This window comes from Talpa europaea (genome assembly GCF_964194135.1).
Source record: "Talpa europaea genome assembly, chromosome: 14".
NCBI lineage: Eukaryota > Metazoa > Chordata > Mammalia > Eulipotyphla > Talpidae > Talpa > Talpa europaea.
Genome location: NC_140082.1, coordinates 19,573,367 through 19,588,268, shown reverse-complemented (window position 1 = coordinate 19,588,268; position 14,902 = coordinate 19,573,367). Strand labels below are relative to the sequence as shown.

General features: G+C 51.6%; 2 protein-coding genes across 2 annotated transcripts in view; both read right to left on the bottom strand.

Annotated features, from left to right (window-relative positions):
• Positions 1–2,373, bottom strand: part of LOC311183588 (calpain-9-like) — a gene marked incomplete at both ends in the record, with an annotated part of 39,710 nt that extends 37,337 nt beyond the window's left edge. Inside the window, 1 exon segment of the mRNA XM_084253139.1 lies at positions 2,170–2,373. Coding sequence (XP_084109265.1) covers positions 2,170–2,373 — 204 coding nt within the window.
• The window catches only part of LOC311183684 (calpain-9-like), a gene marked incomplete at both ends in the record, with an annotated part of 87,381 nt that overhangs the window by 40,007 nt on the left and 32,472 nt on the right, over positions 1–14,902 (bottom strand). The window contains 4 exons of the mRNA XM_084253229.1: positions 9,323–9,381; positions 12,420–12,536; positions 14,316–14,415; positions 14,769–14,861. Of these exons, the coding sequence (XP_084109355.1) occupies positions 9,323–9,381; positions 12,420–12,536; positions 14,316–14,415; positions 14,769–14,861 (369 nt within the window). The remainder of the gene's footprint in view (positions 1–9,322; positions 9,382–12,419; positions 12,537–14,315; positions 14,416–14,768; positions 14,862–14,902) is intronic.

Genomic DNA, 14,902 nt, shown 5'->3' with positions numbered 1-14,902 from the left:
CATGCCTCGTTGCTACGCAGTGCTGACCCCAGAGAGGGCACTGAGCTGGGGATGACATGAGCCCCGCAGGCAGTAGGGGGATGGCTTGATGGGCTAAGTGTGGAGACAGGGAGGCCAGCAGGAGGGAAGGAAGTAACTAGAATTTCTCAGGAGAAAGCCTGAGGTACTCAGTGATAGCCTTGTCAGGTTTAGGAAAATGCTAGATGACCAGAAGCAGTTTAGACATGATTCAGGTGGACTGGTAAATAGGTCAGTACACACACACACATACACACACACACACACACACACACACACACTCTGCATCAGGACATAGCAATAAAGAGCTTACCACTGTTTAAAGAACTCATGTGTTCCTTGAACTCTGCCCTGAAGTTCCAGAATCGTGTGTGTGTTTTAAGTAGACAGGCTGTGTATTTAAAACGTCTTCATTATTTTCATGAAAGGAGACAGCATGAAGGCAGACATGGGGCACCCAGTGCCTTTCAGAAGGCGAGATGCAGAGCAAATGATGGTGATGCCAGCAACCGCAGCAGGACGCCGTGTCTACCGTGGACACTAGTGTCTCAGCTTCACAGGGAGGACACTGAGGTGTGGGGTGTAACTGGTGTGACCACAGTCCCTGGACAGTTGGGTGGAATGAACCAAAGGGAGCAAACTACTGTGAGCGGGAGCAGACACTGAGTTCCCCACAGCTGAGGTCACCACTGTGGTCTGACGGATGAAGTGGGACATGCCGGGAGCTTCATGACAGTGGCTGAGTTACCCTCCCAGAACTCAAAAGTCACACCTAGAATGATGATAGATGGTTGATACACAGACAGACAGACAGACACATGAATCATGACAGAAGATAAACAGACGATGGATAGGGAGGTAGGTAGATGATAGACATAGAGACACAGACATGGTGGATACATAGAATTATACATTCTAAATATGACCTTGGCTTTAAAAAAAAGAAAGTGTTCAGGTTGGTCTTCATTTTCTGAGGTTTAGCCCCCCTAAGAGGTTCTCCCTGTTCTCTTCAACATCCCCCTCTCAGTTGTCAACCCCATTCTTCCTCTACCTCCCCTCATCCAGCCCTCCATGCATCCCTCTGGTGATTCTCTTTTGCTAGGGATTATAATTCACTAGAAAATATTTAATGGGACTTTGTTTATTTCAAAGTTTTAATTTGTCACTTTCGTATAAAACCATCTTGAAATTACAACCTTAGTTGATAGTTGATGACAGATATTATTTTGTGTCACTTTTTCTACATCTGAATACTGGATATAACATATGAATGAGGGGCCTCCCCTGGTGGCGCAGCAGTTGAGCCCTGGGCTTAGAAGCTGCACTCAAACTCTGCAGCACCAGTTCAATCCCCGGCCCTCTCTGCACTAGGTTCCTTGCCATCGCAGCCCACACCTGGGGGATTTCCCAGGGGGGTCCCCACCCGAGGGAAGGCAGCCAGCACCACCCAGTCAGAGGCTGAGCCCTGACTAACCCAGCACAGGAAATACTGACTCCTTGTCCCAGGCAGCAGCTCATGGCCCTTGGGACCATCACCTCCAATTGTTAGGGTGGTGGGGCATGGATACTGGCTCATGGGAACTTTGGGAAGGGGAAACAGGATGAGTTGGGCAGCCCCTTGCTTCCTATGTACCCCTATCATGGAGACACTGCATGCTTGCTTCGTGAGCCCCCGTCCACACTGAGCACCCTGGCCTCTGAGCAGAAGCTGCTGAGCACTTTACATACATCACCCAGGGGAACACCCTCCTGGAGTGGGGGCTGGGGCTGCCCCCCACCCTCCCCTTGAGTGGGACCTGTTGCCTGGGACTGGCCCAACTCATCCTGAATAGCCTTGACCTCCTCTCCTTGACTACCAAGACACTATCAGACTTGAGTCCTGACCTCCATGGGAGTCAAACTGCTGGGGGCTGGATGCAGCAGATGCCCTGGAGTCCCCCTTAGAGCACCCCCTGGCCCTGCCAGCTGTTATGTGCTCCCTGCATCATTCCCAGCCATCACTCTGCATGGCCTCCCCTGGGAAGCCGGCCTGGATCGGGTTTGTGCTCTGCCTCCCCTCCTGCTCCCTCCTCTCCTGCTGCCCTCTCCAGAGTCCTTGGATCCTCCTTGCAAGCCCCCTGCCTGCCACCCCCACCTTCTGGCTGCACTCACCCCTGGCCGTTTCCACACGATGGGCTTCTCGCTGGGGAAGAGAGAGGAGCTGTTGGCAGGGAAGTCTGGGTCCTCAAACAGCGTGCCCTTCTGCAGGCTCTCCTGCCTCAACTGCTCAAAGCTAGGGCCTGAGGTATGGATGATGTGAGCATCCTTGGGAGCTGGGGGCTCCTGGGGCCGTGGGGCCTGGTAGAGGTAAGGCATGGCTGCTGGCTGCATCCCAACTGGCAGGTGGGCTTGGGGTCTGCGATGGGCAGGCAGTCCCAAGATGTGTGGGCCAGTCAAGAGGGAACCAGCTCAGGGCTCCTGTGCTGAGTGGCTCTTGGTCTAACGGTTTGCCTGGGAATTTCCCTGTCAGGCTGGATGGGGGGATGGGCACGCCCTGATGGTAAACTGCAGAAAGAGCCCCCCTCCCTCCAGGGACTCTGCAGACCCTTGGGGGAGCTGAGGGTCGGGGCCCATCTGGGCAAGGCAGCACCCAGCACCCTCTGCCTAATGCCCTGAGGAGACCCGCGGGAGCTGGAGGATGCGGGATGAGGAAGGAGCGCCAGGAACCACATGGGTCCAGGTGGTGGCAGGCATGTCTACAGCGATGGGGTCTCCACTGAGAAGTGGCTACAGGGCTCCTTTGCCCGCTGTGTATTGGAGTCTTGAGAGCCTGCCTCAGTCTAAGGCACCCCCTGGTGGGGACCCTTAGGAAAGGGTCAGCAAAAGCCAGACAAGTCTGGGGGGAAAGAGCAACATCCAAATCAAGATAAAAGCTGCCACTGTTGGGGCCTCCTTGGGGGTGCAGGCAGTTGAGTGCTGCACTGTGACGCTGTCTGCAGCCTCTGCAGTGCCGGTTCTATCCTGGCCAGAATGCGAGGGTCCCACATGGTGAGCAGACCTCTCCTGTCTCACCTGCTGCTCCCCTCAGCAGTGTATGTCAGTCCGTCTGCCTCTTCTGTTCCCCACTCTGTCTCTGGTGAATCCTCTCACCCTCCCGTGCATTTGGCCTGTATCACGGTTCTTGTATAAATAAATCTTTTTTTTAAAAAAAGCTGCCACTGTCACTGCACGCCAGGTCTCTCACCCTCGTCTGTTTCATCCTGTCCAAGGCCAGGAAGCAAGGGCAGCCTCCTCACCTGTCTCTCTGCTCCACGTGCCTCCTCCAGGCCTCCTCCTGTTTCCATCCTGCTTCCTTCCTCCTCCAGTCTCCTCTGCAGCTTCCCCTCCTCCCTGCACAGCTCCTCCCTCCTGCTCTGTTGTAGAGAACCTAGACCCTCCCCTTTCCCTGGGGACCACCCTGTTACAATAGGAGTCCCTCCAATTCCGTGCATTTGGTTGTCAGTGGTAACAGTTTGTCTCTCCACGTGGCTGAATAGTGTTCTGTTGTGTGGACAGACCACGTCTTGTTGACCCTGGCCTCTCCATGGGCACGCAGCCTGCTGCCTTGGCTTAGGTGTAATTTGGTTATAAGCATGAGGAGGAGGCAAGCTGGGCACCTCCCCTCTGAAACCCTAGCCGTTAAGCAGTAACTGTCCATCCCTCTTTCCCCTCTGCTTCTGGCAACCACGTTCACACTTCTGTTTCTGAATGTGACTAATCTGATACTCACCTAAGTGGGGTTTCTGCAGCAGGCTGCGCTACCCAGGCTGTCTCTTGACAAGGTCCAGGCATTGGGGGAAACTCCCTAGAAGAGGGGTTTCCTGTACTCCCGAAGAAGGTTATTGTTCTTATGCATGAATCATTATCAAAGAAAGTAAAAAATGCTCAAAGGTATAGACAGGAAAGAAATGTTTTGGCCCTGAGAACTGTGGAGAACAAGCTGCCCTGAAGCAGCTGTGCTTGGAAACCGTAGCCTAACAGGGGGCACCTGTTTGAGGCAGCAGTACATTCCCTGGTGTATGGAAAGGGCAATAGTTCACAAGCCGTGTGGAGGCTAGGGATTTCCAGTTAAGAGTAAAACTTCAGTAGAACTAACATGGATTTGATGTGTTGCTTTAGGCCACTTTGAAGTAATTGATAAATTAGCCACGTTAATTGAGTGGTAAGGACATAGGCTGATTTTAGTAATAAAATATAGAATAGGACTTTCACGCCCACTCTGACACTAGGAAAGTTCAAAGGGTGCTTAATTGTTACCAAATGTTGTGCTGTCTTAAATAATTGATCATGTTAGAAAATGAGCTGTAAGTAGAAAACTGATTGTCCCTGATGTTTTTTAAGGTAACCAAAGAAATGCCCTTTGTTATGAGACCAATGGAGTCTCTATATGTTCAGGAGAAAACATGTAATGATTGTCTTTGTTCTGCTTCGTTGCTTATGCTGATGTAATCTCACCGCTCACCTTACTGTATAAATAAAAGCCCACTGAGACCCTCAGTAGGAGATACTTGCACCAATATAAGAGTGCCTGTGTCTGCCTCACCCCACTTCCCCTCAGCCCACCAAGTTTTCGCCGACGCCGTCTGTCCTCTCCTTTCAGGGACCCCTGACACGACATCTAGCTGGAGCTGGTCTCCAGCAGCCCCCTCCTCTTGGCATGCAGCCTTGTTAGTGGAAAGGCCAGCCTGACTCTATCAGAAAAAAGGAGAACTTGCAAGTGATGAGGGAAATCAGACTTGCTTATTGCATGTGGGTTAGAATGTGTATCTAATGGGACTTTCACTGCAGCAGTTGTGTCATTGCCTTCCCCTTTACTATCAATTTCAACATAACTTTGGACATTTTCTGCTTCCAGAAGGACCATAAGGAAAGTTGAAACCAAATGGGTAAGTTGAGTTCTAGTGAGTTTAGAAGACAGAGGAGCTTTGTATGTTGAGATGCTGAAAGGAAGGACTGTCTACAAAGTGTTTTTAGGAGCCAGAACTTCACGTGCCTAGAGAATCCTCTAGACGGTCTCATTCTTCTCAGAACCCTCTTAGGAATCACATCAGTGAGTTCTGAGGCTTGCCGGGCCCACCTCTGCCTGTCTCCGACTGTGGAGCCAGGGCTTGCCTTGCTTTCAAGGTCCAGAGTTAAGGAAGCAGCCATATAAGTGCCCAGGGCAAGGCAGCCCAGAGAGGTGAAGTGACGTGGTTAAGGTCACCTGCTGGTTGGAGGTAGATTCCAGACGAGAATACTCGTTTCTGGACTGCAAATCCAGTGTCATTTCCATAATATGATTGTGTATTTGTCTCATATGGCTCAGTTACCTAATGATGGTTTTCCCCTTTCTTTGGCAAGAGAGTGACTCTCTCCCCCAGCAGAGTTCCGTGGTGATGCACGGATAATCCTCAGGAACATCCCTGGGCTAAGTTCTTCCATCTTCAAGTGTCATTCAGGCATCCAGGGGAGTCGTTCTCTCCCTCCACATCCCTGTTTCTCTATCTTTCTCTCTCCCCATCCCCCTTTCTCCTCTTACTCCTCCCTCCCTCTCTCTCCTTCTCCCCCTAGTCCCACTTTCATTTCCCCAGCCCCTTCCCCCATCAGAAAGGCACTGTGGGCTGAGAAAATGCCCAGGCGGACCTCAGTAGCAAGCACAGCCTACTGTTGATTCACAGCAGTGCCAGCACGGGCACAGCCCTCCAACTGGTACTTGGCGGGAGGTCTTGGCTCTCAGCACAACGGTGCTTTGTTATCACAAATGATCCAGTGCACTGAACTGAGCTGCCACCAATACCCTCAGCACTCCTGCCAACAGGTCACATGACTGGCACTTTCTGAATCCCTGCCCCTCAGTGCACCTGCACAGGACAGGACAGAGAAAGCAGCCAGGAGAAGTTTCTGAGTTTCTGGTCTAGGCCCATGGCTTCCACCTGTTGAGGCCTGAGGGACTTAGTGTAAGGACTTGTGAGGAAAGATTTTCACTCCTGAGTTGGGTGCAGGCTGTTTAGATGTGACCGCAGGGCCGCAACTGATGTGTCTGGGAACAGGCCTTGGGGAGACACCTGGGGGAGTCACCTCTGCCTCCCCAGGGAACGGGCTGGAGGAGTGATGTTCTTGGCTGTGGCCCACGGCCACTCGGGCACTATTAGAGAATTATTTCCTTCTATATTGTCTTTTCCCAAGGACTTACAATGCGTCAAGCACTGCTATCAAATACACACGTTTCACTGTGTCTCCCATTGTGCAGCTTTCATCCCAAAAAGTTGGGTCACCCTTCTGAGTGGAGCTGGCCCAGGTGAACAGGCACTGCTCACAGAGGGGGTGTCCACACTGCAACCTGCCATCCCACAAGGAACACCACTCCTTAGGCTTCCAGCTCATTTCACTTCAAAATGTCAGCAGAAGAGGAGATTGTTTTTAAAATTTCCTTAATCACATAGACTATTATGAGACTAATTTCAGGTTTTTTAATGAAATTATAGACTCTGAAGATTGGGAAGAACTCCACTTCCTCCAACTGAGGTGGGTGGCGGTAGGAGGATTCACCAGAGGCAGCGTGGGGAACAGAACAGGCAGACTGACAGAAATACACTGCTGAAGGGAGCAGTGGGTGAGTAAGGAGAGGTCTGCTGCACCATGTGGGTAGCTCTCTGGCCGGGAATCGAACGCATGCTGCAGTGGCTGCGGTTAGCGTCATTGGTTGCCTCTTAATCCCTTGCGCCACCAGGGAGGCCCAAGACCTAATATATACTGAGCCATATCTTATGTTACTTCCACTATTCTAACTCGTGGATTTTCCTGTGCCAGGTCGCTAGAGCAAGGCTTCTCCGCCCTGTTCTTCCCCATGATGGTGGAGATAAGGAGATCAAGTCTGATATGAATCTGTACTTCTTGAGGAGGAATAACATTGTACTTGGCTCTTTTTACCCACAAGTTTTGGACACAAAGAGCTTCTGGTCTGGCCAGAGACTGTCTAATTTACCAGTTCTCAGAAGAGGAAGTTGAGATTTTCATGTTGTTGTACTCTTTTTTTTTTTGAGCATTTTAATTTTATTTTATATATTTTTATAACATTTTTCATTTTTGCACATTGTATGCATTTTCATCTTGATTATAGTCCCATGACAATTCCCACCCCCCTTGTTTTGATCCTCCTCCTATTAAGAAAGCATCCAGAATTCCCTGATGTTTGCCTCAGGAGGGAAACCTACATTTGATGCTGAAAATGCCTAATTATGACCACCTGCCTTTCCTTCTCACTTCTATAGGTATTTGGATTTATTGGACTGGGGCATGGCCAGTCCAATATCTCCCCTTTTGATGCTGATGTACAATCAGAGTCGAGCAAGCGTAGCATGAAAGGAGAGGATGCAAAGATTTTTCCAGTTATGTTGGTAAATAACCATGGGATGAGGGCAAGAACCTGCCAGAGGACTTCGGTGTATTGAGGCCAGGGGGACAGGGACAAAGCATTCAGCAGTCCTCACGCCAGCGGACGTTGGGTTGGAAGCGGTACCTTGAACCTGAAACAATGGAAAGCATCCTCTCTGCTCTTGGGTCTTTGAGGACAAGTTGCTGTTGAAAGACAACCCTCCCCTACCCCCTGTTGCTTCATGGACAGGCAGCACCTGTCACACTCCCTTCGTGCATGTTAGTGGTAACTTTGAAGTCAGTGAGAAATAAAGTGGGTCTAGGGTCACTCTTGTTCTCATAAGGAATTAGTTGGAGTGTGTCCTTTTTTTTTAAACACTGGGGTGTTATTTTTTACAGTTATCACTCAGAGAGCTGCATTCACTGCATTGTGGCACATGCTAAAGGTAGAAGTGAACACTAGAAATGAAAAATGACCAGGTTCTGTTCTCATTGAAATTATAATGTAGTCAGGGATCTGAGACACACATGTAAGAAAAGTAGTGATGAGTCAACATGATAAACTGCCAAATTGCACACGATGATGATAACCAAAGTTTTGGTATGAGGTGAAGGCCTAGATCTCTTTCTACAAATGGTGAAACTGAGGAACAGAGCAGATGGCATGACCAAAACCAGCAAAAGGAGAGGGTCCATCCCCATCTACTACACGCTGTCATCAACCTTCCACTGGGACAAGTCAATAAAATGGTAGCCAAGTCCAAAGCTGCTACTGAATTTGGGAAGGTAGGATGGAAGTCGGGTGGGGAGAGACATAGGCGAGGGGTGAAAGCTGTTAGGGAGAGCAGAGCTGCGCAGAGAGACAGGGAGAGAAGGAAAAAAGTAGGAAGCAAACACCGTGGGAACCATGAATCACCCCACAGTTTCTACTCTACATTTGGGCGGCGCTTGTCTCACCAGCATCCTCAAACTGCAGGACATTTCAGAGTCACTGGGGACCCAGCTGAAACAAGACCTGATGGAACAGGTCTGGGACTTCATATCTCCTCTGCAGTGTTTGTTTTATTTAATTCTCTTATTTTATTGAGATGTAATTGACATGCAACACAGTGTATGCTGAAAGCGACAACTTGTTGGTTCCCCCCATTTTCATACTACAGTATGGTGGCCACTGTGGTCCTGGCTCCTGTAGGCATCACAGAATTGTCATTTCTTTTTTGTGCAAGAACAATTAAGACCTAGTCTTTTAGCAGCTGGAGGTGTAGAACATGGCACTGTTGACTGTAATCACTATGTTGTTGCTCTGCATTTCCAACCAGCTCCCCAAGTGATGCCCATATGCCACTTGCAGACCACATTCTGGGCAGCAGGGAAAAGGTGAGTCCCACCAGGATGTATCTTCCAGGCCTCTGAAACTCTGAACCACACATTCCCTCTGTCATCTCCCTCTGCTGTGTCCTTGTAACTGGAAAATACTGTATATTTCTCAGGGTTTTTGAGGTAGAGGTGTGTGTGTTTGTGTACATGGGCACATACCCAAGAATCATGAAACCCACAGATGATATGAGCCAGCAGGGGGCAGCAACCAAATCGGAGCTAGAAGGCAGGCAGGCCGAGGAGCTGATGTGGCAGAAAGACAAGAAGGCAGAGTTTGCTCACTCTGTTCCAGGTGATAAACCTCTACATGCCTCTATTTCCACCTCTGCAAAATCCGTATAGCATTAGACTTTAGCTCACAGGACTGTTGTAAAGATTACGTCGACTATTAAGTGAACAGTACCTCAAAAACATTAGCAATTTTATTATGGTTAATTACCCTCATGGCTACATGAGAGCCCTCATGGACAATCGTGTAATCAGCAAATGTGTGGAGCATAGGTTGTCAACCCACCCCTGGCTGCATCCCTGAGCCAAAGGTCTGACTTGGCCATACCTCACTGATGTTCAGATGAATGAACTCCTTGTTTTTTGTGCTGAGAGCCTGGAACACCCCTGAGGGGAGAGAATGAGAGAGTGGTCATTGCTGCGGTAGCTCCTGTAGCAGGTTTCATTCTCTCCCCAGCACCAAGGGGCCCTCCCTTTAAGGCTGGGCAGCTCCTCTGTGGGTGTACAGGAGTCTAGAGCTGTGGACCTGGGCGTTCTTCATTCAGCTTCAACTCTGTCACAGCCCTGTCTTGAGGGGCGGAGTGGGTATGAATGACCAGAGGCTGCAAACTCTAAAGGCCAGTCACACATAATCTCTCTCTCTTCCAGGGGCTGCAAATTCTGTTTGAGATCACAGGGTAGGTGTCTGGGCTTTATAATACAGAAAGGTGGGAAAAGGAAGTGAGGAAGAGAGAGGGAGAGAGACTCTTTTGCCTCTCTGTGCTATGACAGGATTTGACCAGAAATCGGACAGTTCCTCAGATATGAGTCTGAAACCCAACCTCACCCCCACCCTGTGGTCCTACACAAAGGGGCTGGGATGTGGAGAGCGTGATTATTGTAACAAATGCTGTGCAGAGAAGACTTACACATGAGGGCCCCTCAGCTCGCCATATACGTCACTGTAGGGTAAGGTAAAAGGTATCAGGCTTTTCTGCCCTCCCGCCATCAGGATAGATGACGGAACCTGGGGTCCTGAGTGCATGCCTGATGGCGGGCACCTGGAGTAGGGTGTGGGCATGCGTAGGTGGGTCCACCTGAGCTAAGAGACGGGTTTATAAGGGTGGTGCCGCAGAGTGCGGTGTGGTGGTAGTGCGGTGTCGAGGGTGGAGGAGTGGAGTGTACGGAGGAGCGCGGTGACTACAAACGGCGAAGAGCATGTGGCTGCTAGAACCCCTCATAAACCTGCCCGGAATGGGTTGGTTGCTTTATACAGGCGGGCTCCAGAGCCCTGGCATTATTTGTCACAAACCCACGTGTGATCTTTCGCCAGCAGACTTGGACTAATGGACTTGGACTGATGAACTTGGACTGACAGTCCCGCCAGAAGGCGGAGGACCTTAGCAGTTTATGTTTTTTTGGGAATCTGGGTGTGGCCAGTGGGCCTCAGTGGCCAAAAAAGCTTGTGTATGGCCAGCATCTAGGCGGAGGAGAAAAGCCAACTGAGAAAAGCCAACTGAGAAGGCAAAAGCTGGTGCTGATACTAAGTTTAGGAAGCCCTGAGCGGCTGTTAAGCAGCCTGAGTATGCTGAAGACCTGTGAGACTCGTAAAATCACCTGTGGGTGATGCCCACAGTGAGGGTGAGGGTGAGGGTGAGGAGCTGAGAAACCCATCCTTGGGGGACGGGTGGGGAACGTGGCTTGCAGTATCCAAGGATCCCCGACCCATGTGCTTGTGCAGTGGGTTGGCCTGAGTGCAGGGGTCTGCGAGTCACATTGGTGGCTGTGAAAGCCAAATGTTGGATCTACAGCAGACAGAAACCCTGAGTGTTGGGTGATTACCCCCAAAGAGTAGAGAATCCCCAATCCCGGAGTGAGTGCATCCTGGGGGTGGATGCTGTGTGTCGCTTGTAGCCGAGGCTATAGCCAGAGAAGGCCAGGAAGCCTGATGGCTTCTGGTATATTACAGTAGATGCCGTGAGTGGTTCCCCTTCCTTATATGAGCAGTGCCTTCAGCAGCAGATTTGGTGGCTCATCTGCTGGTACCAATATTGTCTTTTGCCACTAGGTTGGTGCCCTGCCTGGATTTATTTGTGTTCTGTTGTATTTTGTTGTTATATTGTAATGTATTTGCTTTTGTGGGCGATGGCTGCATTGTTTATGTTTGCTAAGAAAATTGTATATATAAAGACTATATGGCAGAAAACCCTGAGGGGGTGGACTGTAGGGTAAGGAAAAATGTCAGGCTTTTCTGCCCTCCGCCATCAGGATAGATGATGGATCCTTGCGGTCCTGAATGCATGCCTGATGGTGGGCACCTGGAGTAGGGTGTGGGCATAGGTAGATGGGATTCACCTTAAAAGACTGTGCTTTTAAGGGCGGCATCACGGGGATGCCAGTAGAAGCCAAGAATAGAAGCAGAGATAGAAGCAGAGAAGCAGAAGTAGAGATCACCGGAGAGCCCAGATAGAGTGAGGATTTGCTGGGGGCTGGGAGGACTGCCAGCCTCCCGGCACCCCAGCACCCCTGCCTGCTGTGTACCGGGTAATCACAATAAAAGACCTGCAAAAACCACTGAGGACTGTGACTCCTCCTTTACCCGGTCTGCTGGATCAGAAAACCAGCACTGTGGCCAGTCCTGCCCTTACAATTGGCATAAGTCGGCAAGATGATCCATGCAGATGGGTATGGAGCCTTCTGAAGACCTGGAAGGACTAAGGAGTAACACTGTTTGCCTGTGACGACGCTGGAGGCATCATGGCGGCACAGGAGATGGACAAGTTCTGGGAGCTGCAGCACAAGACCTTGCATGGAGGAGACGCCCGAGAGGACCAGCCGATTATCCCTGAGGCAGCAAGAATCATCGTCGGGGAAGAGAGGACCACGATTTGGAGCTCGCCAGTGCTGAGGGCAGGGAGAGGCCTGATGGACTTGGACTGAAAGATCACACGTGGGTTTGTGACAAATAATGCCAGGCCTCTGGAGTCCGCCTGTGTAAAGCAACCAACCCATTCCGGGTCGGTTTATGAGGGGTTCTAGCAGCCACATGCTCTTCGCCGTTGTTTGTAGTCGCTGCACTCCTCCATACACTCCACTCCTCCACCCCCGACACCGCACTACCACCACACCGCGCTCTGCGGCACCACCCTTATAAACCCGTCTCTTAGCTCAGGTGGACCCCCCTACGCATGCCCACACCCTACTCCAGGTGCCCACCATCAGGCATGCACTCAGGACCACAGGGTTCCGTCATCCATCCTGATGGCGGGAGGGCAGAAAAGCCTGATACCTTTTACCTTACCCTACAGTGACATAGATGAGCCCACAGCCCTGGGGCCCGTCTTTGCTGTAATTGTTGGCGGGCTGCCTCCTACATGCTCCCAGAAGGTGACTGAAGGTGGAGAGTGTCCTGTGGTCAGGGTCCGGCAGCCCCACCGGATACTCACAGCCGGCATTCTCCAGCCGCACCAGGCAGTTGAGGAAGTCATGGAAGCCCAGCTGGAGCTCCTCGTCTGCGCACCTGAGGACCATCAGCTGCAGGAGGTGGTTGCTCAGCTGAAAGCCTGGGGGGAAGCGTGTGAAGACACAGGCCACTGTGGCTGGGCCCCAAGGGGTTCACCTCCAGGAAGTGCCCAGTCTGCCTAGGGGTGAACTAACAAAAGGGACCCCCTGTCCAGTGGAGGCTGCTGTCCTGGGTTTGAATGCAGCGGGTGGAGTGTGCCCAGGAGGGAGGCGGCTGTGCCCGGACTTCAATGAAATTGGGTCTCACTGTTGATGAGACCCACTCACGTTCTCCCCCAGCCTCCTTCTAGTTCCCTGCCTGAGCTCACCTCCAGCTGCTCCTGCTGGGCATCTGGGGATTCCTGCCACAAAACCCATAGTGAGTGAACATTTCTCAGTGGCATTTGGACCCAAAACTGTTGGGGGCTCTAGAAACCTGTTTCTCAAAGGAGATGCCACTGCCCAGGGTGAATGACAAGGTGCAGGCTTCATTCACACACATTTCTGGGGGAGGGAGAACACCAGGCGGGTCACAGGCCTCCATGCAAGGTGGGTGCTGCTCAGGCCAGTGGGGGGTGGGCTTTACTTGGGTTTCCTCACTGGTGGAATAAGGGGTTTCCCCAAGTGAAATTCCTTCAAGAGCCAAGAGTTAATGCTTTGATTTCTAACCAAATTCCTTAGGAATGATTTTCCCCCTTCTATTTTATTTTAACCTACATACTCCCTGGCCAGGAAATGGTCAAAGTATTGCTTAGAAGTGCAGCCAGGGTCTCCCTGTCTGCTCAGTCCCAGCTCCACACAGAGAAGACCCACCCCTGAGCAGTTTTGGGAGCCTGCAGGGTGGGTGCCCAGTGTGCTGCAGCTGCACTCACTGGGGACCAGGTGGGGAGGGCGACCCCATTCTCTCCACAGATCAGAATGGGAAAGACTTGGTCACATCCCTCTCGGAAGGGCAAATTTTTTGTCTTCTACTTGGGTTTCTTCCTCTGGAAACAGGTCACCAACCCCTAAGAAAACCAGGCTCATCTCAACTGTTTCTCACACTTAAAACTCATCTCTTGTCTTCTCCCTCACATAGGACCCAAATAGTCCTGATTTTGTAAATTCTGTCCCTGTAGACCTGAAAGCTGATGAGCTTTCCAGATGCTTGGTTACCTGGGAGGGAACGAGAGCACAGGTGTCGGCAGAGGCCAGGGGCCATTTCCACGAAACATGCTCTGTGAGAGGCACCACCCAGCCTGGTGGGGGCTGTGGGTTGCAAAGGACAGTGGAGCCCCAGAGGCTCAGGCTGCCATGGTCGTGGCATAGCCAGAGGCACCCCAAACCCATCCTTCCTGCCGGGAGCAGTGGACGAACTATGTATAAACCATCCGGTTAGGATTCAGCCTGCTGGTGAGCAAGCCGGGGAAGGGCCGCCGACGGCAGAGTCTGTGAGTGTGTGAGTCTGTGAGCGGCCCCACTGCCTGCAAACCACAGCCCAGGTGTGCCCTGTCTGTCGGTCACACTCACCCTCTGAAAGCAGATCGGAGGCCTGGCAGCACTGTGGCTTGCCGCCGAAGGGTCCCACGGAACTCTGCTTGGGCAGAAAACTTGGTCCGAGGCTCTGAGGCCTCTGGAGTTCAAACTAAGTTCATCTTCTGTGGATATATTTTTAAAAATCCTGCCAACATTGCACAGTGATTTAAAATGTGGGCCCTGAAGTGATTGAGCGGGTTCTGGGTCTGACGTCTGGCTCTGCCCTTAAGAGGCATCTGCTCAGGTCAGAAACCCGCCACCTCCTGGAGTCCAGAGCAAAGCAAGCGGTGTCTGCAGGCAGCACCTGACACACAGGCAGCCTGCACCTGGCCCCGGGCTTTTGTTCCCTGGGGCTTTCAGGGCGATCCGCAGCTCGTAGGAGGACATGAGGCCGGATTTGTCAGTGTCGAATTGAAGGAAAAGGTTCTGGGGGAAGAGAGCAGAGGCATGGAGGAGGAGGGCCCCGGAGAGGGGACACCTGCCCGGGCAGTAGTGGGGGGCGGCCAGTGTGGAGGGGAGAGTCCTCTCCAGGGCCCAAAGAGGCAAGGGCCGTGTTGGGCCCTGCAAAGGAGGTTGCTTCCTTCGGCTTTCCCTCGGGGTGGAAGCACGGTGGTGCCTCCAGAAGTATCACAAGCCCTCCTGGAATTCATCATGATGTGTTCTCTTGTGCCTTTTCTGAAAATTAACCCTCTTGCCTGCAACACCATGATCTTTAAAAGCCCCTTCTGCTCTAGGTCTGTACAATCCCCCTCAGAGCCAAGCACGGCAGGGTTATATACCACCCACTTCTTCAGTTTGTCCCAGAACACTTTGAATTCATCAAACTCCAGCTTCCCGTTTGTAGGGGCAGGACAGGACACAGTGCAGGTGTTCTGATCCCAGGCAGACCAGGTAAAGGAGTCAGAGTCCTCAG